The following is a 25,118-nucleotide window of genomic DNA, read 5'->3' as shown; positions in this document are numbered from 1 at the left end:
GGTGATGCTGGCTGGCTCAGCGGAGCACAGCGCAAGGGCTGGCTGTAGTGGCACAGGAGCTGGTCACTTCTTGCACCCTTTGGGGATCGGGTGTCCCATGCATGCTTAGGGCCGGCCGTGGCCCTGTGCACAGCGCCTGCAGGTTGAGTTCATAAAACTGGCAGCTCCGGCTGTCTCTCGAGGGGATATGCAGGAGACTTCCAACTTTAGGAAGTTTATGTAAGGCTTGTATAATTTAGTAAAGTATTTTAGGGTCTGTATTTCACTTACGGAGTATAAGAAGGTGATGTCCTTGTGTCCTTACATTCTGCATGTCCTTATATTAAGAGGATGATGTCCATACTTCCTACCAAGTATGGAGCAACAAGAAACTAAACGATTGCCTGAGTTAAGCTGTTTCTAAGAGGAAATGTGTTTGCCTTGATGAAAGGCTCTCCTAGGTTTCTTAGAGCCCTGGGAGGGCTGAAGTGGCTGCAGTGCTTCAGAGGCTCAGTTATCCTGGGCCCCGCGGTGAGACTCAGGGTGGTGACTCTCAGGTACATTGGCCTGTGGGCCACCATCAGCCATTATCATTCTCTCTTGGGGCATTTTGTCTGTCCTTACACTGAAGTACTATGGATCACAGTTTGGGAAGGACCTTCTCCAAGAGGACGAGGTTTGTTAGCACCTCCAGTAAAGTCCTGGGTCCTCCTATCACCCCATGCTGAGCTCCATGTGACATGACGGGGCACCAGCACAGCTCACGTGGCCTGTTTACAGCTAGCTGTCGGGGTGTTGGGGGCTCCATTGCAGTTCCCCATCTGCATGAGCTGCACCATTTGCAGATGTCGGAGGGCTGGTTGTTTTCATTGGCAACATGGACCTGAAATGGAGCTTTCTGTGAAATGCAGTGAAATCAATTAAGATTTCTGTGAAATTCAATGAAATTGATCAAGAATTCTGTGAAATTGAGAGTTGTGCTGTCCCATCAGTGGAAACTCTGAGCAGCTCATCACTGCCCAAAGCTTGTGTACATAGCGAGGGGGCTGAAACTGCAGCAGCTTTCTGGCACGGAGCGCCCTGTAATCCAGGCTGAAAGGATTTCTGCTCAAAGGTAATACTGAGCTGGGACACCTCTGAGAAGGAGCAAAGCAGACAGCATCCTGGTGTTTGAAACCTGTTAGTTTTGGCTTGCACGTTCTCACGTTTCTTCTGAGCAAGACAGTGAGTAAGTGGGATGATGTTATCGGTTGTAGCTGTTACCAATGGAGAATGTGCAGCCAGATTGACAGCTGAGCAAAGCGCCTGGAAATTATAATGGGTAGGACATGCAGGAGCTCTGCCATCGTGGTGGGAGAGCTGACCCCTTGGGAGGCTGCGCCCAGACATCGGGGAAGGCCACCATCGCATTTGGATCTGTAAGCAGAGACGATACTCTGCTGATTTTCATACAGGGTTTGCTCAGACTGTGCTGCTTTCATGTGCTGCCTTGATGCTCGTTAGCAGACACACATATGGGCTGCAGACTTTAATGGGATGCCTTGATCTGGGTAGGGCACGTTCTCCTTCACAGATGTGACCTGAAATGCACATGTATTGTTTCAGTTGGATTGATGACCCCTCGGGAGCTGAAATGCTAATGGAGCCCAAACCAGACTTCAGTTAAAGATATAAACAGAAACTCCATCTTCATTTAAATTCTGGGCAAAAGATCAACATTAAATGCAACATGATGAGAATCCAAACACAAGGGTGCAGACTTGCATTGTTCACAACTGCTGTAGTTTGACCCCTTGGGGGTGTGGAGTGTTTTGTTTTTAGTAAATATTTTTGAAGGTTAAGACATCAGAGCCCAAATCTGACTCTCTGCCTGCAAGTAATACCTCCCTTTGGCACAAGCGCACAGTAAGGAGCTTTCCAAAGGCAAGCAGAAGTGATAGACAGTCACCCTTAAGTAGGCATTTTCACAGCCAAGTTACAGGGAGTCACATAGGTTTACAATCCTTGGCTTTTGTTGGGCTCACAGATGTAATTACATAAAACGTGGTGTTTCTCATTAAGTGTCCTTCTCTCATTCCTTCCTGTAAAGATGATCTGATGTATGTTACACAGAGGAGCACAGTCCATTCAAATGATGATCTTTAGAGCCTGTGGGAGCATGGCGTGCTCTGCAAGGCAAGGGAGGGAACACAAAAGAGAAGGCAGAGACCAGGTAAAATAGAGGGCGATTTCAGGGCTGGTGGGAGAGTTTGCATATTGCACTGGATGTCAGCAGCAGCAGTGGAGCAAGCGCTGCCCTTTGCTTTTTGGGGCGAGAGAGGATTTCAGTCCCTACGGTCAGTTCTGTCCTTGGACACCCCTGTGCCATCACCAATGAAAGGGACACTTTAGGACTCTCTGAAGTACTGTTTGTTCGTGAAGCAAAGTGATTCACTGGCAGCTGGAAAAAAGCCCAGGGATTTTTGACCAACACTCAGAAAACATTCTCCTATGTTGCTTGCCCAGGCCAGATAAGAAACAGTCTTGTAGACTAAAATGTCCAGCACCTCTGCAGTAAGGCATCCAGTTTGTTAATATGAATGAGAACACAGAGTATGGAACACAAGATAGTCAGTCTGGGCTAACGAGAAAGACAAGCAAGATATTCTCAGTGTTTCCCTCTGGCCTTATAACCTCCGTGCACAGCGAGCCTGTAAACGGCATCAGCCGGTACCTGGCAGCTTTGGCGTCCTGGCCGACAGCATGACTGGTGTGGAGGCTCCAGTGCAGATCCATCCGTTTGGAGCCAAGTGTTGGAAGTGGATCAGTATGGCGAGCAGGATCTGGGTATGGTCCAGACAAGCTAAGGTTGAGAGGGCCAAGCGTGATTTATCCATCTTCAACCATGCGCACTCTTTCTTTGGTACAGAGCTCAGGGCTTGTTCTTTGCTCCCCAATTAAAAATGCCTTAAGTGGGTCCTACTTTTTTCTTTTTTACTGGCGGCTCTCCTTTTATTGTAAAAAAAACCCCAACTTTTGTTACGCCATTTTCTTCTGATTCTTCCTGCAGTTTTTAGGTTAAAGCTGATTGTTATTTGGTTGTTTAAGTGTACTTTGAAATTCCTGCTTGAAAAAACATTGTATCACAAGCTAAATAATGTTACTGAATTAATGAGAAACCATTTCCTACATTCTGTTCAGGGCTTTCTTTTGCTCTAAGGCAATGGTGGCAGCCTCCAATTCCAGTATGCAGTTTCTGTCCTGGTTTGAGAGTAATTCTGAAAAAAAGGTGCAGTCTTTAATTGCACTTGTCATGCCATTTTTATGTGAAGAAATGGCTGATAGTGAGCAGAGAAGGAAGGAAGGCTTAACTGTGCTGGTTTGGCTCTGTCTTTTCTTAGACTTCAGAGAAGTCTTTCTGCTGCTTTTGCTTTTCTTTGCAAAATAAGTCACCGGAACTGTGAGTTGTAAGTAGCTGCAGTTTTAGTATTGTGTGTGTCTTCGTATGGAGGTTGGGTCCCAACAGCGTCTAGAATTAAATCTCAAATAAGTTCCATGTCCAGACACTATTTTTAGTGGCATGCAGCTGTCTCAGAAATTTACTGCTCCTGCTGGGATTGTGCAGCATTGATCCCAACTGTAGTGTGAGCTGCTGCGGGGAGCAGAATGGCCTCGATTGGTGCGGAGTGAGTGAAAAGTGGAAGGATTAAAACCATGACTACTTTTAATAGCAAGGGATTGAAACCAGCTGAGGGGAGGGTATGTTTCTTTTTTGAAATAAAATTACCAAGCGCAGCTGATCCTTTTCAAGATGCTTGCTCAGGCCCTGGGGCTGAGGCTTGTGCCCCTCGCCCCAGTGCTGTTGCCGTGGGCATCCTCTGTGCTGCATGGACAAGGGCCTCTGAAGGGCCACCCCAGGCTGAGATGGACCCGGATCAGCAGCCAGAGCTCAGGGGTGGGACACAGAAGGCGCCTGAGTTTGCTTTGCCTGGATATTTATTACACATTATTCATACAAAGAGTTTCATTTGCATAACTGAGTGTAAAATCATATCTTCAGTTAAAGGAAAAGAATTCTGGTTTTGTGAGAGTATCATTGGAGTAAGTCACTGAATTTCTTCATTCACCCCAGTGTGAGACCTTGGCTGAAAAGAAAATACATGCCAACGGATGGAAATGCATACTCTGAGGATTGCAGAGATGCTGTCAGAGTATGTAAGCAGAAATATATTCAGGCAGTGTAGCAACAAAACTGTATCTTTTTCTGTTCATTTCCACGGTATTTAACAGTGTGCTAGTCATCTGCATAGGAGGTGGCAAGAAAGCAGCGTTTCTTTTCTTTATTTGAAGCTAGTAAGATTATCAAGCCCTTAAGGCTTCTCTATGCACATGAGGCAGAACTGAAGTAATGTGTGCTGACCTTAATGCCTGAATTTTTAGAGGTGTGGTGTGCACTGCAGTAGCTCAAATGGCTCTTAATGTAGCTTTTGTTTTGAAAATAGACTGATTAAAAACTTGACGTGAATAGGAGAAGCGGTAGCTGACTCTTTAATTGTGCTGCCACCAATGCTCTTGAAATGACTTGAAAACAGCGGTCTCCCGGGAGCCATTCAGATGAATACAAGCTAATGTCATGCTGGAAGGATCCTTTCCCAGCTGCTCAGTTTAAATGGCAAAAGTCATGATTTGCTCGGATCACAGAAGCTTTTAATTCCTCATTTAATAACAGGTTTCCCTGGATGGCATATTGCTTTTACCCTTCCTACTGTACACAGGAAAGGTGCAGGGAAGGATAAAATGCACTTCCCCCAGCAGCAGCACTCAGTGGTGGAGCAGGCTTTGGTGCTGGATGTGAGCTACTGTGTCCAGTAAATCCGTTTGGAGGATCCATGCTTTCATCCTGCCCAAGCTATGGACTCCGTGTCCGCTTCAGGGAAGTAATTGCTGACCTGTCCTCTGATTGCTGGGGATGGGCTGATACCTCCTGAGTTGCTGGCTCGTGGGGCAGGCTGTGTGCATGCTGGACCAGGGGAACTGTAACATCGGCACGGTGCAGTTTTCCTGGTGATTTGGGCTGCTTGTAGCCCACAGTGACAGTTTAGCTCGCAATCCCCAGACTGAAAAATGTATTTCTGACAAATGAATTTTAAGGGACAGTTGTCTAGAAGAGCCCACAGATTCCCATCTGTACTGGGTATTTCATATTAAGTTGTAGTTGTTATCCGCACTTTTCGCAGACCCTTCTCGGCAGTGTGGAGGCGGTAAGATGCCATAGGCAGCGCCGTGCTTTGTTCTGCCTGTCAGCTGCAGTTGTAAATCTTCTGTGGTCACAAACATCAGAGGATCTTGATGAAAACATGTTGCCTGTGAGCACCTCCTCTGTGAGATCTGGAGAACTGCCGGTGTTAGAGGAGTCCAGCCATCAATTTTTCTGAGATTTTTGCTTGTCAGTTCCTATTTGAATCCTTTTGTTTTCTCTTCTCAGGTCACTTCACCTGGGAGAAATACCTGAAAGAGACATGTGCCATCCCCGCTCCTGCCCATTGCTTCAAGCAGGTAAGAGGGTGAAGACAAGAAAGGTCAAGGGTGATGATGGTTCATGGGTGACCCAGGAGTTCTGTGCCTGAGATAGGCCCCTTTTTGACAAGGAAGACGCTTAAGGATATTGGAGGCTTAATAGGAATCCAAATGTGCTGAAGCAAAGATAAAAAAGAAGATTTTACTCTCAGATGTGCATGAAGAGGAACATGAGAAGGTTTTTACTCTGCCAAGCACAGGCCTTTGGAGAAAATGTTTTGAGTGGGCTGTGATCCAGCTACTGGTAGATCCTGCCCAGCCAGGAGATTTTCTGCGGAATTGACCCGATCTTTGTGCATGGTATAGCAGCCCCCTGAGCATCAGGTACTTGAGCACAGAAGTAGTTGTGTTGAGTACAGGGGATTCAGGAGGGAATCGGCATGGAACACCTGGGTCCGGCTGGAGGGTCAGCAGCGTGGAGGAGTATCTGTTTGGGTCTTGGGTCAGCTCGGTGATTCTCTTGAGAAGAGGGCTGAGAGAAAAGGCTGGGTCTAGTTGTCTAGATGATGCAGTACCAAAAGATGGTGGTCTGGGTTACAGGCCTGCCAGGGCTTGCCACTCTCTTTCCTGCTCTGTGGTGTCTGCTCCCAATATTGTCCTTGGAGGATGCTGTCAGTCTTCTGTAGAATCAGTTTTGATGCTCTTAGGGCTTAAGCTTTATGACTGAGGTGGTGCATATATTGGAAATCCTGGCTCTGACCAAGTCCCTGTTTTTCTCTTTGCAGTCATACACTCCACCTGCAAATGAATTCAAGATCAGTATGAAACTAGAAGCCCAGGACCCCAGGAACACCACCTCCACTTGCATTGCCACAGTGGTGGGTCTGACAGGCGCACGCCTCCGCCTGCGCCTCGATGGCAGCGACAACAAGAATGACTTCTGGCGGCTGGTGGACTCTGCTGAAATCCAGCCCATAGGAAACTGTGAGAAGAATGGAGGGATGCTGCAGCCTCCACTGGGTGAGCTGAAGTTCAGCTGTCCAGCAAGTACCTACATTACCTGTGGGGAAAAATCCTAGAGGTTTTTTACGTTTCTGTGCTTGGGACAGGGACCCATGGGCTGCCCCTGCCTACCACTGTGATGTAGACCAGCCCCGTTAGCTTGAGCTGTTAAACAGGTGTATGTTACACCAGTTCTGTATTTCCACATGGACATCGTGGCATGGGTAGGGGGATGTATTAGAGTGTAGGTGGAAGAGCTCTTCACACCTGGGTGAGCTGCTAGCATTCTTTGCAGCTCAATGTCAGGATTAGCACATGCTGACCATGCTCCTGTGCCTTTTGAAATTCTCCCTGTGTACCTCAGAGGGAAAACACATTTTCCACACATTTGGTGAAAGAATGCCAGAGCTGCTTCATTTCCCAGAGGATACACAAGCAATCAAGGGGCACCCCGAAGCCCTGGTGACCCAGGGGTGTGGGTGGTAGCGATGGAGGCAGGGCAACTGTGATGGCCTTTCCTGGGTGGTGCCTGCGTAAGGACAGAACAAATCCAGGTTGTTTTTTTCTGGGAGGCAGTGCATAGTCACACAGGCAGTGCTGGCACATAGCTCTAGCAATGGCTTGATCTCTGGCCATTGCCCATCGCCTTAGGCCTCTGATCCTGCTTGCAGGCACTGTCATCTCAAAGGTGTGCTTCACGTGAGACGGCTGCTGTTTGTCAGTGCTTTCCCCCGCGCTCCCACTTCGAGCCGAGCGCAGTACTGGTGTCTGTGGAGGTGCTTTCCTGGGGATGTGTAAAACTTGATGTAGAGAATAACCAAGAAAGCAATTAAGGCTGAGGCATCTGCTAATCCTGACACTGTGATTTCAAAAGCATTTAGATTTTCATTCATGCTGTCTGAGTATATTTGTGTCCAGGTGTCTTTGGGGCAATAGCAGGTTAGCTGGAGACCGTCTGATGGGGTAACATAATGTCTGAAAAGGTTCCCAGTGATTTAAGTCCTGTCTCATATGAAGGGACGCTTGCAATATTTCATCTGTTTATTTATTTAATTTTGCTTGACTACAGCTTTGTAGATAACCTGGACAGTCAGACACTTCTTCCAGTCTTTTCTTCAGTTAAACACACATCTTTTTCTTTTTTTTTTTTTTCCTTTTTTTTTTTTTTTGACACTAGCCAAATGATAAGCTGATTCACTGGTTCTTTCCTGATTAAGCAGCAAGATTAACCTGCTTTTTCATTCTGCTGCCCATTATTTTTGAAGTGTCTTCATAAATCTCTCTCTCAGCATCCCCAAATAACGTCAAGCCGTTTTATAGTGATACAAGAAACCTTCAATAGGGTACCTCGAGTTAGAAATATTTTTATTCCTGTTTTTTCGTGGAGCATCATTTGCTAGCTTTTCTGGAAGTGAAGTCTAAATTGCAGCGGAACACTTGGGACTGACCTTTCTGAAGAAGGAAGAAACATCAGCAGATGCATGTTTTTTGCACATCATACCACATGAAGCTGTGTGTATGGAAGTCTAATTATACCCTTTCCCTTCATAATTGTTGCAGACAAAACCTGCTGCAGCTATTAACATGAAAGTTGCCATTTTTTATGTTACTTTCATGCATGCTGCTGTCCGTTTGCAGACATCTCTTTGAAACCTTGGTCCCAGGGCGCAGCTCCCAGCTCTGGTGCGGCCCTCCCAGGCAGTGGGGGTACCTGTCCCAGCTGGCACTGGTGGGCTCCTCCTGTGCCTTGTTTGGGGTTTGCCAGCAGATGGCAATAGGTGTAACCGAGTTGCACAGCAAAATTAATTTCTGACTGTGCCAGAGGAGAGGGTTCATGCTCTGAAAGAAATCTGTGTGCCCAGCTCCGATCTGTGTCTCCTGCTTAACCTTGGGCCAGGCAGGAGTGGTTCTCTTGCACCCAGCGTAAAGGCAGGTAACAAATAGCTACTTCTGCAGTTGTCCTTTCTGCCTGCAGTGTGCAAGGGCCCAGAAAACCCAACAAGGATTTTCTGTGTTCCTTGTGGTATTTTCCATGTGTACACATCTGCTTCTGCTCCCCTTCTTTTCGTAAGTAATTCATGTAAAAGGTTATCTTTTCCTGTCTGGGAGCTTAGCTTTCCCACCCCCTGAGGTCTGTGGCTAGCTTGTTTGGTTTCCAAGCTGCTCTGAGCTGCAGGGCTGGCAGGGTGGGCTGTACTGAGCTGGTTGTGTCCTGGCATTTCAACCCCGGCAAAACTTTGCCATGTTAATCATCATGGGATGCTCTCCATCTAGGTCCAGTCCCAAGGTTACCATCAAAACACCGCAAATAGAGAAAATGCAATGCCGTGTTCAGCTGAGCAGCAGGAACTGCCAGGAAAGGAAGGTGCACGTTTAGCAGAGATTGTGTTTTGTGGTATCTGGGGGCTTCTGTCAGTTGTGCAGTCATGCTCTGTGCCATAAACTCGAGAATGTGAATCTGCTTTTTTCTTCCCATAAACCCCTTCCTGTTATTTCTCTACTTTTATTCACAGAAGGCGTTGAGCCAAAAACTTCCATCCTTTCCTGTAATGATTAAATCTGTTTCCCAGCCAAGTCACAGCCTCTTTAGTTCTTCAGGTTGGCTTGCCTGAAGCTCACTCTAAATGGTGGAGGAGGCCACCCAGAAGCTGAGATTCCCTATTGAGGAAGAAATTTCATAGTCTTGAGTGTGCACTTGCTGATTCATGTCTCCCCCGTAGCAGAACCACTGAAGCTGCCAGCAGTAGCACTACACAAAGTGCATGGTCAATGTACAGACTTTTGTTATGATAGGTGAATACTGCAGTCAAACATCCATTTCCAGATGTTTCTTTTCAACAACATAAAGTTTTGTGTTCAGAGTATCTGGAAAAGGTCAAACCTGACTCTGCAGCATGAGGAGGAGGGTGGTGTGGGATCACAGTGTGTGCCCATTGCAAAATTCCCCAAGGAGCAGGAATGTGCTGCTGGATCCAGTGGCCCCGCAGTCTTAAAGTCTCCATCTCTGCTTCCTTCTCTGCAGGCTTTCGGCTGAATGCCTCCTCTTGGCCCATGTTCCTTCTGAAGACTCTGAACGGAGCAGAGATGGCTCCTGTCCGGATTTTTCACAAGGTATTTTACTGTTTGTGAAGACATCCTTCTGGCATGTTCCCTTTACTGCAGAGCACCAAAATCACAGCTGGCACTTCATGTGAGGTCCGGTCCCACAGGAGATGAACGTTGCCCAGCTTTGCCACAGTGCCGCTTCTCTGGAACAGACCCTCTGTGGCAGTGTCGTAGCAGTGTCAGGACACGGACAGAGCTGTACTAAGAAAGTGTCTTGGGCTTCAGCACTAGGGCTTGAGGGATGTGCTTGGTTTTCACTTGGTCTGCAGGTGCTACTAGAAGTCAGGAATGCAATATGTGAAAGTCAACACCTCTCCAAAACTTTGTACGATACCAGAGCTTGTAAGGAATAGAAATATTGCAGTGAGGCAACACTGCAAGTAGGATTTAGTAGTTTGTATTCTCACAGCCTTAGTGAAGTCAGAGAGAGACAGAAGCCAGTCTAGAGGCGTGAGCTGTGGTGTGGGATGGCTGTTGTGGCTTTAGTGTATCTCAAGTATAAAAGACTAGGAAGAACAAGCCCCACATAAGGCTGGGTGGTGGATCTCTCGCATGTCTAGCAAAGCTGAATGTGGGGGAAGAATGATGGAGAAAGACTGTCATATCTCAGGTTTTCCTGCTCTGAGATAAAAAGGTGAGAGTATCCTACAGAGGCTCTTTTCTTTGGAGCTTTATTTTCTGCCTGTGTGGTGTGACAGTTATGGCAGGGTGCAGCGTTAATGTAGCACTGTCTGGATTGGGTCCAGCAGCCAGGTGGTGGCAGACCATTCAGTAGTGGACTTCGTTGCCTCTTGACTTAAGGGCACATGATTGCGTAGCTAGGCCAGCACGTGCACACCTAATTGGGGTTCAGATCCAGGCCACGGGCTCTCTTCCTTATCTGCTCGTGGAGGTGGGTTTGCTGATGGAGGAGACAGCCCTGGTCTGGGGAGGTGCTAGCATATCCTCTTTCAGCACATTTTCAATTTGTCCTTGTAGGAACCACCATCTCCATCCCAAAACTTCTTCAAGACAGGTATGAAGCTGGAGGCAGTGGACAGGAAGAACCCTCACTTCATCTGCCCGGCCACCATTGGGGAGGTGAGAGGTTCTGAGGTCCTCATAACATTTGATGGCTGGAGAGGTGCCTTCGATTACTGGTGCCGATATGATTCCCGGGACATCTTTCCCGTAGGCTGGTGCTCGCTGACTGGAGATAATCTGCAGCCCCCTGGAACAAAAGGTAAGGCCCATGTTATTGCTTAGCTGTCTTCCTCCTCCGCTCAGCTCTCAAAGAGCAGCAAAACAGGCAGAGGCTAGCAGCAAGGACACCTAGGTGCCCTGTCTGGCTTTCTTACGCTGCTTCATGCATGGTAAAGGTACAGATGGTCATACCTATAAGCAGCGTAACAGCCTGACGTCAAGGTGCTAAGGAACAGTCATCTGTAAAGATGGGCAGGATGATGGCTCTCTGGAGGGATGGTGGTGCTGTACAACACTGATGAGGTCTGCTCCTCTTCAGGTACTTCCTTGGAGTCTTTCCTGTGCCTTTGGAACACACATTCCTGGGGACTTTTTCACAGGGGGACTGGGCTATTTGTGGATAAAATAAGGGAATAATAAAACTATTTAAGTTGCAGGACTGTGCCTGTTTGTACTGACAGTTATCTTGCTCTGTGATCTCTACTGTGAATGTGGAAAAAGCAGGTCTGAATCAGATTGTACTTGCCTTGTTCCTAGAACCGTGATTGCGGGTTGGGAATGGTATTGTGGAACTTCCTGCCTTGCAAAGGTCAGAGCATCGGCTGTTGAGACTTTCAGATGTGTCTCTGGCTTGCTAGCTTTGCAGTTGTGTTTAGGACCAGAGGAGCTGTCTTTGTCCCTGTGCACATCCCTCTGGCATTTGCTGGCTGGTGGTTCCGGCACATGCCTGTCAATGAAATAAGAGGCAGGAGAGCAATCTCTCTACCAGAGCTCAAGCATTACTTTGGAAAGGCATTTCTCTGATGAGAGTGTTCCTCTTGAAAATCCAGGTTCAGTTTGTGCTAACCTGTCAGGCTGGTGCTTTCCTGCTGTCCCTTGATGTGAGCTAGTTCTGTGCTCTGTGCTGCAAGGCTGGTGTCAGGGCAGGTTGCCTTAGATCATCTCACATGGCCTGTATGCAAGCCAGGCTGTGGGCTCCCCTCGAGTGGAGATGATTTCTGTTATGATTGGGAACCAAAAGTCACTCTCACTGTTTATCTTGGATTTCTGCATTTTGCCTTGATGTTCCCAGCACCCTGCAGGCTCTGTAGAGCTGCTGGGGACCTCCCAGCCGGTGGGTGACCTCTTCAGCAGTGCCCTGGAGTCAGGGGCTCTTGCCCAGCATCGCCAAGGTGCTTCTCAGGTACTGCATGAGTGGCTAAAGACATGTTTGTCTTGGGTGGGAGCTTTTCTGGCCTTAAACTGGGGTTGGAAGGTTTCAGGAGCAAGGTGGAAGCTGCCTTTCCAGGAGGAGTGGCAACCTCCATCTGACCCACGGCACCCAATGCAGGCAGTTCTGTTCCTCTCCAGCCTCCCTGTGCCAGGGGCTGAAGTTGTGAGTGAGCAGAGCATACAGAAATAGCACTCCATCATGGGGCTGGAACTGTGGTAACTTGGAGCCATCATGAGAAGCATTTACTTCCCCCCTTGGCAGGCAGCAGCGACAGGCTCTCCCTCTCACATCGGCTCCATCGGCAGTGACTCTGCAGTTCCTGCTCATGTACAAAAACAGTGAACCCCAAAAGTCACATCTCCCCACTCCCCGGCAGGGGCAGCCCTTGCTCTCACGCAGATTTCTGCTCTCTTTGCTGTGTTTTTCAAGTACTGGGGCAAGAGGAGCCATGCAAAAATGCCATGGAGTCAGGATCAGCCTTGTCTTTGTGGTATTTTACTTTCCTCTCTGTGGCTACCGCCTCCCTTTTCCTGACCCAGACTTTCCAAATTCCATTTTGTGGGATTAAACCAAAAGAAGGGGGCACTGGGAGCTCTCCTCTTCTGTAATTAAATTCTTCCTTTCTTTACTCCTCAGCCCTGCTTTGGAGGAGGGTTGATTTCAGTCCTCCCAGGTCCTGAGAATGCTGCTCTTGGCAGGGTTGGAGGATGCTTCTCGCAGAGGGATGCCCCTTTCCTGCAGCTCCCATAAAGCTTCCCTGTGTGCTAGCCTGGAGCCTGCAAGACCATGCAGTGTTGTTGGGCAGGTTCCCTTTCCTGGTGGGAATTCCCCTTAAATCAGGGAGACCCGGGGAGGGAGACAGGAGGTCGATGCTAACTGGTTATACCTGGCTCTGCTCACACACTGGACTGACCATCTTGCCCTGAGCTGATGGGTACCGGGAGGGTGAGGTGCTCGAGGGAGCGGTGAAGTCCTGTGAAGAGTTAATTCCATCGAAACTGATGAAAAGAGGCCTCATGAAATGAGCTCATGTTCAAGGGAAGCAGAACTTCAAAGAGGCTAGGCATGTTTATTTAATGCTGGTAACTTAATTCAGCTCTAATCTGTCCCTTCTGCTGGTTGCCAGCAGAGGTGGAGGAGTGTGGGGCTTCTCCTGGGCACATCCCCCCTCTGGCTCCGGGGCCTCTGCTCCCACCAGTGTTTGCTTAGCTGGGGCGACTGGGTAGGGTGCTGGTGGAGCTGGGGCCCAGCCAGCCACGCTGAGGGGAGCTTTCATCAGGGCATGTGTGTGCGAAGGGAGGAAAGGGAGGTCAAACGGTGAGGAGGAACAGCTCTCTGCGTGCCAGGCTGATAATTACATCACTGTCAGGACGAGCTGTCTGTGCGGTGGCCTGCTGGGAGAGCTCTGCCACGGCCGGCAGCCAGATGGCTGTGGGCTCCCAGGCATCTCCTGGAGCTCCTCTCTTGATGCAGTCTACCTTGGAGCTGGGAGGTTCAAATAAACACGCACTGCAGGGAAAAACTTAGCTCCAGGGGTACCTACACGTGCAGCCGGTCCTCATCCCCTTTCTGCTCTGTGTCTGTCTGTGGGCTGGGGTTGGAAGGTGGCTTTGCTGGGCTTACAAAGCAACAAAACGTGGCAGAGCTCGTCCTGTGCATCCTCAGCTCCTCCACACCAGCGTGGCAGCAGTCAGGGAAGGCAGGTCCCTGTGACCATCCCAAAAGGGAGGGGGTTTTCTGTGGGTGTGCAGCAAGGTTCCTCTGGCTTCCCACCCGTGCCAGTGGGATGCTCCTAGAGTTGTCTCTTGCCCAGGAACCCCACTCCACGCCTCACATGTAGTGTACAGCATCTCATATGTCTTGTCATGCCTCTTACGCACGTGGTCTTTTACCCTTAAACACATCTCCAGGGCTTTTAGGATATAAGGTGAGGTGGACTTTCCGTTAAACTAAGCGCTGTATGGCAGCTTTGGGCTCTGCTGGAAGGGCAGGCTGTGTTAATAGTAGTTTCTGCAGTTACTTTGTACAGAGGACCTCGTGATTGTGGGTTCACTTCAGAGTTTTAGAAATTAGCTTCTTTTTTTATTATTTCCAGAAGAGCTGTTTGCACATCCATTTTTACCAAGTCAAGCAGTCATCCTAGAGAAAAATGGTTTGAAAAATATTTATCTGTCACAGCACATACGCATAAACCAGCTGAGTTAAGGTTGCATGGGGCATCAAACCCAAACTTACTGCAAAAGTTTTGGACTTTCCTGTTGCATGGTGGAGTCAGAATTACGGCAAAACAGAGGAGAATGATGTTTCCCCATCTTTAGATACTGCAGCAGACAAAAGTGAGACCAAAATATCCTGCATGCGCATCACTAACGACATGGATTTTTTTCAGCAGTAGACCCTAAAGGTGTGTTGGGTAGGGGTTAGCCTCATCTGCCAGGTCTCTGTGCTTTTCCATGTGAGTTATGTAGTGGTGAGCCGATGCTGTAGTAGATACAGTGCACATCCTCCGCTCCCACCAGTGTTTGCTTAGCTGGGGCGACTGGGTAGGGTGCTGGTGGAGCTGGGGCCCAGCCAGCCACGCTGAGGGGAGCTTTCATCAGGGCATGTGTGTGCGAAGGGAGGAAAGGGAGGTCAAACGGTGAGGAGGAACAGCTCTCTGCGTGCCAGGCTGATAATTACATCACTGTCAGGACGAGCTAGCTTGTCAGGAGGAGGTAGCTGATACTTCTCAAGCAGAAAGCTTCAAGGTTTGTTCAGTATTAAGTTGTGATGCACATAAGGAGTGTACGAATCTGTGCACTGTAGCAATGTTAGGTAGAAATGTAAACTGGGAGGAAAGCGGAGATTGAAGGAGTAAAATATGTAGGTTAGCTGTTATAGGTTAAGCTTCTGTAGGTAGCTGAGCTCCCCACAGCTGCCCACTCACCCCAGCAGTGGGATGGGGGAGACAATCAGAAGGGTGAAGGTGCAAAAACTCATGGGTTTCGATGCAGACAGCTTAACAGGTAAAGCAAAAGCTGCACACGCAAGGCAAAGGCGGGCGTTCATTCACCGCTCCCCATCGGCAGGTAGGCGCTCAGCCACCCCCGGGAAAGCATGGCTCCATCATGTGTAACGGTGACTTGGGAAGACAAACACCATCACTCTGCTCGTTCCCCCTTCCTCCTTCTTCCCCCAGCTTTTCTTGCTGAGCACGGCATCATATGGTCTGGCATATCCCTTGGGGCACTCTGCTCCAGCTGTCCCAGCTGTGCCCCCTCCCAGCTCCTTGTGTCCCCCAGCCTACATGCTGGCAAGGTGGCATGAGAAACAGAGAAGACCTTGACACTGCAAGGCTAGCTCAGCAATAGCTAAAACATGGGTGTGTTACCAGTGCTGTTTTGTTCACAAATCCAAAACACAGCACCATGCAAGCTATTATTAAAGAAAGTAAACTCTAACCCAGCCAAAACCAGTACAGTACCTTTGAAAAACTTTTTGCATGCATTTTACTCCTTGGGGAGTGTGTAAGCAACTCAAGCTTTCATGGATCTTAAGCAGGGTAGTAACAATCCTGCTCTCAGGTTGCTGACTTAAGTGGAGCGTGGATTTGGAAAGCTGCTTTGGAGAGTCTCTCTCCATTATAAGAGTACAGAAAATCAATATTTAGGATCGACCTAAAAAATGAGGATTGTTGCTTAGTTACTTTAAATCATGTCTGGGGAGAGAGAGAGATACACACACAAATGGAGGTGCTGCTGCAAAGGTTCAGGGCAAAACAGATTGAAGAGGGAAATAAGAGACTGTGATAAAAATCACTGAGAAGAAAGAAGGAAGAGATAAGAGGCTGGTTAATGATTATCATTTCCGGGGCCACCTGCCCTCAGCAGGGAGGTGGGATGAGGGAAATCTCCCATCAGCCAGGAGATGGTTTTATAGCAACAGATGTGTCTGCTTCTGTTCTCCATGGGAAATTTGGGGTTTGCAACCAAGCAAAGACAAGAGGAAAGTTCAGTTCTTTGCAGTTAAGGAAACACACATTGGAAGAGGATCCATGAGAAGTTATTTTCCTTTCTGAAGTGGTCTGTGTGATGGAGAGCTGTGAGCCCCCAGAGAAAGAGAAACCAAACTGAGGTCTTCTCAGGTACCTCTGTGAAGTGGCTTCCAGCTCTGAGCTCTTCACCTGAGGAGGTGAGGCCATGAAGCATCTCCCTACACCAGGTAAAGGGACACAGGCTGGGACAAAGGGACTGAGCAGATGGAATCAGGGCCTTCTGCCTATACATGCTGATTGTGGGTGCAGGAATCTGAGATTTTCTGCAAGATCTGGGTCTTTGCACAAGAAAGCTTGTAGAACTCTTTGATTTAAACATGAACTTTAAATTTCAGAGAAATGCATGCATTTTTCTGGGGTTTATGCTACAGTGTCAGGAGCTTTAGCTGTGGTTTGCCTCAGGAAGTGTGTGACATTTACAGGACTTCCCAGGAGCCCTTAGAGCTGGGCGCCGTGGCTGTGTGCATGGTCCCAACTGTACTGCTGCTGGAAGGTGCTGTGGCAGGGATAGTCTTCCCTGGCCTCTTGAAAAGCAGCTCGTTCTCCAGGTCCGGAGAAATCCACTTTTAATCTGTACCTGCACAAGGACCTTCCCCACACATGCATGCATAAACACACCTTTTCCATTGTAACAGCGTCCCCGACATCTGCTCCACCATGTTTCATACATCACTGCTGGAGGGCAGGAAAATACTGTAACCTTAAAAACAAGGGTGCAGGAACGCATGCAGCCTGCAGCAGCCTGCCCACAGTCGCAAGTATAGCCGTCAAAGTCCGTAACTTGTAAGGTCCTTGCACCATGCCTCCATTTGGGCTATGCCTCCCGCTGCTGCCAAGTTCCTCTGGAGTTCCATGCTGGGTTCGTTACACCCTTTTCCACCTTTCTGGATGCTCTGTAACAGAGAGAGGAGTGATGCCATGCTGGGTGTGAGAGAGGGGCAGCAGTGAAAGCGTTAAGGCTGGGCGGGCAGAGCTGGAAGCAGCTCCAGCGCTGGAATTTGGAGGAGTGGAGTTGCTGCCTTGGCACCAGCCCAGCTGGCGGGAAGCTTGGCTGGGCAGGGAGAGCTAACACCAAGCACACATGTCCTCCCGGCCGCTGTGGCCACGCTGGTGGCAGCTGCAGTGAGGGCACTGGAGACCCTGGTGCTCGGCACGCTTTAACAGCAGGCACTTGCCTTGACTGCCTTCGCTGGGGTCTGCTGGGAGCTGTCAGCACGCTGCTCCCTCTCCCTGGGCTTGGCTGCCTTGAGAGCATTTCCCTCTGCTTGCAAAGCAAGCATAAGTTGATAGTTTTAGATAGTTACCATGGGGATACGTTGAAGTGGAGCTCACAGCCACTGCTGGACTCGCCATCTGTTGCATGTGTTACACAGCCCACCCATGTTGCCGAAGGGACCGGAGCGTGCTGGCAGGGCCTGGCCCACCTGCGTGGGTGCTGAGCCGGGAGGTAACACAGAGGCACAAAATGCTGACCCTGGATAGAAAGTTCGTGAAGTTCTTCATTCCTCACCACCATTGCTGCCATGTGATTTATTGGTTGACAGCTTGGTGTCTTCAAATTAAGATGATGATCGGATGCTAGATTTTCTGCCCATGGGCAAAGGTAATGTGTATTTTATGACTTTTCTTTATTTTTGATGTTGCTTGGTTTCTCCTCCTCCTTCGGGGTAAGAGCACAGCAGTGGGTGGAGGAGCCCCACCAGGAGTAGTTGGCAGGGTGCTGCTCAGGTGAGCTCCTCTGCTTTACTGCTTGGGGGAGATGGAAAAGTACTAATTACTGTCAGTTCAGGACTGAGCTGGTATCTGAAGCTCATACATCAAGCTGGGTGATGATCGTTTGTGTGTGGTGGCTGCATTTGGGACCACACAGGTAGAGCTTACGTACTGACAGCGGGAGAAGGTTATACAAAAAAGTTCCACATCTTTCTTATGCACGAGTCTAAGGCACGTGCAGCCGCGGTGCCTGGGTGCCACTGCCTTTGAGACCGCTGTCAGAAGATACAAAAAAATGTCTTGAGCCAGTGGAGCACAGCACCAAGGCACTTAGCAGTAATTCTGGCTCAGCTTGGATGTGTGTCCTGGAATATGCATTGGCTTTGGAGGTCTGGAGGCTTGGAGAAACGCAGCCCAGCACTGCAGGAGGGTGAGGGTGGGCTGTTGTTCCCCCCCCCCCCCCCCCCCCCCACACACACACGGCTTTGGGTGCTGGCAGTGCCTGCAGCTCAGCAAACGGCAAATCTGTGGCTCAGCGGGAATGGTGAATCTGGCGCGCCAGAGACCCGATGTCACTGTGTGATGTCGTGGGGCTGGCAAGAGCCTCTGAGGAGAGGAGCTGGCCTGGGAAAGGCAGTTTCCACTGTCCCCATGTCTGTCCTTATTATCAGTGTCTAGGCCTTCCTCCCAGTTTGACTCTTCCTCATGTGTTTTATTCTGAAATATTTCATAACTCAGAGAGGCTGGGTTGTATTCAGGATGTTTCCTTCCCTTTTCCATGCTACTCCCTGGCGCAAAACAAGGTTTCAGAATCTGAGGATGTTAACGGAGTCTTGGCAGGATGTTCCTACAGGAGCCTCGCTGTTGAAGCCTTCCTCTCTTTGGGTCAGTAGCACTGGGGTTGCTGTGCCGTCTCTGCAAGATCTCTCATCAGTAACAACACTTCTGCTGATGGGACGTGGAGCAGGGCTCTGCTTGTGTAGGCTGAAGGTCTGAGCGCTTTTTTTGGAGAGGGGAGGTGAATGCTCTTGAGCCCAACTCTCACAGTGGCTTTGGCAAACAGGTATAGGTTGCCATGATATTCATTTTTATTGAGTCTAGGAACTTTGTACTGAACATACAGCCCTACTTATTACAAAGGTCAGACCTTTTGCGGCTTGTCACAATTCTCCTCTTCATCTTCAGTATTTTTATAAATTCTGAACAGCTTTAAAAAAGAAAAGGTGGAATAAACCGCCTAGAAGTCTCCTTGTTCTTTGCGCACTAATATGTTGAAGGTGTTCTGCTGATATTTAACCAGGAAGCCAAAGCTAAAAAAAGAGCTTCAGAGAAGATCAGAACAAGCAGAAACCCCAGGAACAGTCCTGAATAGCCTGAGTTACAGCAGGAGTACAGAACCATTCTCGACATGGGGTTTTGGAAACCCACTGGTACATGATCAGTCAGTAGATGGACCGTGGTGGTCTCCCATGCCACATATTTTCGCTGAATGTATGTCCCCTGAACACACTGGATATAAACAGCAGTACGGCCATGCCATTGCAAGCTTCTCACAGGCTGTAAATCTTTGAAGAAACTAGTGACCTCTGTCGTGCTGCAGGTGGAGTTCAGGTTGGCTTGGGCACGCTTGCACAAGTTGAAGTCTTACCCCATCTGCAAGTTGATTGCTTCCTAAGCCCTGGCTCTGGGATTTGCCTGAGGGCTGCTATGCGGACCAGATGTGTTGGTCATCCCTGGTGTTTTGGTAGCCCCCTGTGGGTATGTGCTCTGCTGGTGGCCTCTCTTGAAGCAGTAAGCCTGGAAGAGCTGCAATACAATGGTTTTCCTGAGGTGTGGAAATGAATTTGTTTTTTATTATGTTATTGTAAGTTGTCTAAGCACTGGAGAAATAAAAAACGATGCTGGTGCAAAATGTGCAGCCAAGGCTGCCAGCTTTGTAAAAACAGCTACAAAGATTGCTGGACACTGGCTTATACAGGTGAGAATTTCTTTAAGGGTGATGAGGATACTCTGCATAGAATGAGTAACAGCGCTGTGGCAGTATGGGCTGTAGTTCTGTTGAGGGCTTCCTGTGCAATCCAGATCTGCACGCTAAACCCTTCAAACCAGCCCCACTGCCCAAAGCTGCCATTTTTCTCGATGGTGTAAATGCCGATGCCAAGTCCATTCCCTGGTCTTTCTGCTCCCTTGCTTTGCCTTCTGGGAGCTGGAGTAGGGGACGGCAGGGGAAAGAGGGGCTGAAGAAGCAGGAATGTGCTGCGTCTCCAAGCTCCAGACATAAAGTTGGCAGCGTGAGCCGTTTATGGCTAGTTGTGCAGATGTTCCACAGCAAACGTGCTGAGAGATGAGGGGCTTATGAGCTGTTATCTGGGGAGAAGCTTGCTTGGCTGCTCCAGTGGTGGCAGGCATGATGGCATTTTCCCTTATCCAAACACTAGCCTTTGTAGTATTTTATAAAAAAGATGCAAAACTCAGTTTACACATTCATTTTATAATGCTACCCAGAGGTTACAAAGCAGTTGATTTCTTTCCTGTATGGGGGAGAAATTAAGACCAGGGTTTTGGGACTAAGTAAATCTGTGTGCTCAGCACTAATCTGAGAATGACTTTTGCTGAGGACAACAATTTGGGCATCTTTGCTCTTCACAGTGCTGTCGCTGTCTTTGTCTCTGATCATGAGCCAGTCACTTATCTCTTGTTTATTTTGCCATCAGCAAAACGGGGACTGTGCTGACCCCCAGGGCACTTTGATGAATAAGTCTATTGTGTTATACATCCTTAACACTTGTTGTGCTGGGTCTCAAAACACCTTCCTCCTGCATTGAGGAATGTCTGTGCAAGTATGTTTACACTCTAAAAGGCGTCAATAACTGCTAAGTAATAATAACAGGTACTGTCTCTGAAATGATGCTGCAAACCGGGTAAAAACATTGAAGGGTATTTTACATTGTATGCTAAGCAGAAGAGCCAAAGCAGTGGGAAGGAACTCTTAAAAATGCTCTATCTGGTCAAAGAGTTTCCTTAATAGGAGCAGTGAAGGGCAGACTCGGGGTGGCTCAGCATGCAGGAGGCTGGCTGAAGATCTCCCTGGAAAGGCTGGAACTCTAGAAATGAGAATCCATGGATCAACTGCAAGTTTTGGGGCTCTGTGCTTGATTTTTAGCCTGTGTAAATGAGGATTTCTCTTCAGCTGGTTTCTACCATGATGTCCAGTGTCCTGATTTCTCATTTTTCCAAAGTGGAATCTTTTTCCCTGGCTTTTTCTGGCCACTGCTGCACTTTGAGCTGTTGTTCTTGTGCAGTGAATGTTACAGCTCAAGTTCTCCCTCCTGGAGGAGCACCTGGCAGCTCAGAGCCCATCATTTTGCATCTGAAGGTAGGACTGGTTTTTCTCCACACTTACTGCTTTGTATTGATCAACATGGTGGTCACCTGCTGTTTTCTGGTCCAGAAACTGAGTCTCCTAGCTTCTCTCTGGAGCTGCTCACAGGCTACCACTGTCCTGTGTGCTCTGGGAAGTGTGAATGAATCCGAAAAAATTTTTACCACGCTTACCCCCTCACCAGGTAACTCATGAGTATGTTGAGCAGTGCAGATGCCTGTGCAGATCCCAGTGTCCTCCACATAGGTCTCTCTCTTCTGTGAGAATGACTGTTTGCCCCTACCTCTTCTAACCCTTGATTTATCCATATAGAAACCTTTCCTCTTATCCAGTGGCCGTTTAGGTTTTATAAAAGCCTTTGGTGAGGATCTCAGAGACTCTGTGGAAAGGCAGGCAGGCTTTGTTGCATCTGTCCACGTGGTTGCTAACCAGTGCAGACCCTTCCAGGTTCACAAGGCCACATTTCTGTTACAGAAGCTGTATTGACACTGCCCAAGTAGGAAAGGTTCCTCTTGGGAGCCGTGTTTTGTTTCAGAAAATATTTCAGCCAGAGGCAGTTTGTGCTTGGGTAAAATTAACTGCTTGTGTTTAGCAAATGACTGGGTGAATGGGACGGATGGTGATGCACAGAAGGGCAACCTTGGTCTCTTCAGGTTGTGCGTTCTGTTGTTTGATTCATGTAAGCAGATCCTGCATGTCCAGAATAGGGTTTTTCTGGTCTTCAGCTCCATCAGCACCGACTGCAGTCTTCACTTGTTCTTTTTCATGTATCCGTATGTGGTTATAAGTAGAGGCAGGACACTTGGGATGTTTTGCAATACTGTTACTGGTCTGACACTTCAGGCAAGTTACTAAACCTCTGGCTGTCAGCCTGCTGCCCAGCATCTCCGAGGTGTGACACAAGGTGCAGTGAACGCCTGGGGAGGTTTTTAAGATCCCTGGCTGCACTGTCTTTGGAAAATGCTGAGTGTAATTACCAGTGTGGTTTAGGGCACACAGGAGTGCTGCCTTGAGAGCTGTAAATGTAAGACTTGTGCATAAAGCAAGTAACAGTTGCTGCTATCACTGTGACTCCTGAGACTTTTTTTTTCAGTTGTTTTATTTACAAAAAACAAAACAACCATAAAAATGCCACAGCTTATGCCAGTGGGATATACAGTGGCATCTGCAGCGCGCAGAGCTCATCCAGGCGCATGCAAACAATTAAAGTAAGAAAATTGCTGCTCCAGACTGTGCAGATTTTGAAGCATTTAAGAAATGGAACACTCATGATGAATGTTCACAGCCTCCTCAGGTTCAACAAATGTGTAAGGCATTGCTTTAGTTTTAAGTAACCACTTTTCTTCATGTGCTTATCGATGTCCTGCTCAAAAATGGACATTAAAATGCAACCCAATCATCAGGATAAGCAAGATGGAGACAGTTTTAGGGACTGTGGTTTTGCATTTTTCTGTGTGCTGCCGTGTAACCACTGGCCAGTGAGGTCTGGGAAGGGATCAGTGAATAAAGCACCTCATGGCTTTCAGCAAAGGCAGCAGTGAGTTTCAGTAGTTGAAAGCTGAAACTAGACAAATCTTGTGTAAAAAGAAACTGCATCTTTGGGAGTTAACGTAACTAATCATGAAGACATCTGGAACATGCCGAATCATGCAGTGTTTGGATCCTCTTGCTGTATTATTGCATTAGATATATCCACTGATCTCTCAGCCTTAGCTCAAGCAGACATTTTAGGCTGGAGAGCAAGAATTCCTGCAGGAAAAAATTATCAGAATAATTACATTCTGTCTTTTAAATTCCAGGGTTTGGAGGGTTGTTCTTAATTCCTGTCCTTGCAAGGAGCTCGTGTCTCCCGCCCACTGAACTTTTCTGAACTTTACTCCTGTGTTACGATTGTATAGCCTGCTGGGAGCTCAGCACATACCAAGTCTTGAGCCTTCCCAGTGCCTGTATTTATGTCCCAGTTGTGCTCGTGGTGGCCAGTGGTGTCTGCTTTGGGGAGAAGCACAGAGGTTTGAAGCTTTCACATCTTATTCTTGGACAGGCACTGAGCTCTGGCTCCTGTCCAGCTCCAGCCTTCAGGATGTCTAGGTTTGAACTGCTGCATCCAGGGAAGGATGCAGCCAGATTCCAACAAGATTTCTGTTCTCTGGTAAATTTGCTTATCTTAAATGTGTGTCTCTAACTCATTTGAGTCCTGCTTCTGACTGTGCAGTGCTGAAGGTGGGACAGGGGACAGCTGGAGCACCAAAGAACTGCTGGACGGGTGGCCTGCAGGGCATTCCTCATAGGTGCTCAGAAATGGATGTGAATGGCATGTTCAGTCTTCTCAGAAACCACCTCCTGTGTTCTGGGACACTGTAGTGGTCATTACTGATACCTCTAGAGAAAATGGTTGTGAACTGTGGCTACATCTGGGAGTTTGGTAGCCCTTAGCACATGAAATGGAGATTTTGGGTTTTGTGATCCAGCAGCTGTTCGTAAATGCAGAGTGTTAAATAACTGGTGTATCGGAGAGAAAGGTAGGAAACTGTTCTCCATCTTCAACTCTTCTGCTCCATGTTTTCATACATGTTTTGGCTTTGTTATTCTTATCCCAAGACCATAATTTTGTCGTCTTCAAGCTGTGACATGTCCTGAGATAAGCTGATGAGTGACAAACGCTGCTTTCTAGTGTTGGCTAACACTCAAAAGTGTGGACAGCAACTCTACAGTCTTCTGTAAATAATAGTTGGAGTCACTGTGCGGTGGGCAGCTGCAGGTGCTGCCGTGCTGTGTGTCAATTGGCAAGGGATATTTCGGCATTAGGATATAGGGCCTGAAAGTCTTCAGTTCTTGTCAAGTCTCTGTGTTTCTGCAGGAAGCTTGGAACTCTTGTTTGAACTAATCCTTCAGTGATTAATGGCCCAGTCAGTGGTGCCTGTCTTTTCTTTGGCTCTAAGCTCAGCAGTGTTTGATTCTGCATCTTTAGGGTGATGTTTCTCATTGCAGCCAAACCGACCTGGTGCCAGCCAGCCCAGCAAGGAGCCACCCCATTCTTCCATGTCCACCCTTGTGCCGGATGCCTGTATGACCCAAAACAAGACAGTTCAGCCAGCAGAAACCTTGTTGATTAGTTTCCTGTTCCATTAATGAGCTGAAATGATTAACCATGAGTTCAGATCACAGAATAATTCAGGTCAGACGGGATCTCTGGAGGCTGCATGGCCCAGCACCTTGCCTAAAGCAAGGCCAGCTTTGGGGTCACATCAGATTGCTCAGAGCTCATGTGAGCACCAAAGCTGTGGGGCAGAGGGACGCTCCTTTTCTCAGCAACAGCAAACTGTTGATTTTTTAAGAGGGCCCCTCTTGATTTTCTGAAAATTTGGCTCCTCTCAGTGGCTCACCATGAGGTGAAGACAGTGGTACAAGGAAGAAGAAGGTAGGGATGTCTCTGGCAGATGCTCACTGTTGGGCTGGCACCATCACCAGCGGAATGAAATGCTGTTAATTGTAACTTCTGGCAGTTAAAGGATATGTGGGCGATGGTTTGCAGCTGTGAGGTGAGCCTGCTTGCTGCCACAGCTGTTACCACTGCTGGGGCTCATTGGATGTCAGGCTGGGCACGAGCAGGGCTGAGCAGTCTGCACGGCTGCTTGCTGCAGCAATCCTGTGCATCTTGACCATGTCCTTGTAATGTCAGGGGCTGAAATCCTGAAGGAAAATTAACAGGCACCTGGCAAAAACTTTAGGCTTCTGTAGGAAGCATCGAGTCACTGGAAGTGGTTGTAAATGCCTCAGTGATGAGACAGCAGTGTGGCCAACAGTAACTGTGTTTTTGGGGCCGTGCCATTGCTGCATGGATGCAGCTGGTGGGACAACTCTGCTCTGAAGTGGCTGGTGTCTCCTCATTATGCTGATGGTGTGCAGCTCAGTACATCTGGTCGGGGCAAGAGACATGAATTAACACAGGCTGGTGTTTTCTCAGGTTCTGGTTAAAATCAAACAACAAGCCAGACAAGCCTGCAGGATGGTGT

At 48.3% G+C, this 25,118-nt stretch overlaps 1 protein-coding gene across 10 annotated transcripts in view; it reads left to right on the top strand.

Annotated features, from left to right (window-relative positions):
- SCMH1 (Scm polycomb group protein homolog 1) overlaps positions 1 to 25,118 on the top strand; it is a 71,603-nt gene that overhangs the window by 22,964 nt on the left and 23,521 nt on the right. For all 10 annotated transcript variants that reach the window (XR_008746454.1, XR_008746455.1, XM_055799530.1 and 7 more), the window contains 4 exons: positions 5,444 to 5,514; positions 6,261 to 6,495; positions 9,500 to 9,588; positions 10,561 to 10,804. Coding sequence is in view for 8 of the 10 variants with exons in the window: in XM_055799530.1 (XP_055655505.1) it covers positions 5,444 to 5,514; positions 6,261 to 6,495; positions 9,500 to 9,588; positions 10,561 to 10,804 (639 nt within the window). In the remaining 2 variants the exon portion in view is untranslated. The remainder of the gene's footprint in view (positions 1 to 5,443; positions 5,515 to 6,260; positions 6,496 to 9,499; positions 9,589 to 10,560; positions 10,805 to 25,118) is intronic.

The sequence above is a fragment of the Falco peregrinus genome, chromosome 3 (assembly GCF_023634155.1).
Source record: "Falco peregrinus isolate bFalPer1 chromosome 3, bFalPer1.pri, whole genome shotgun sequence".
Lineage (NCBI taxonomy): Eukaryota > Metazoa > Chordata > Aves > Falconiformes > Falconidae > Falco > Falco peregrinus.
Note: the sequence above shows the minus strand (reverse complement) of the source record. Positions and strands in the feature narration are given on the sequence as shown.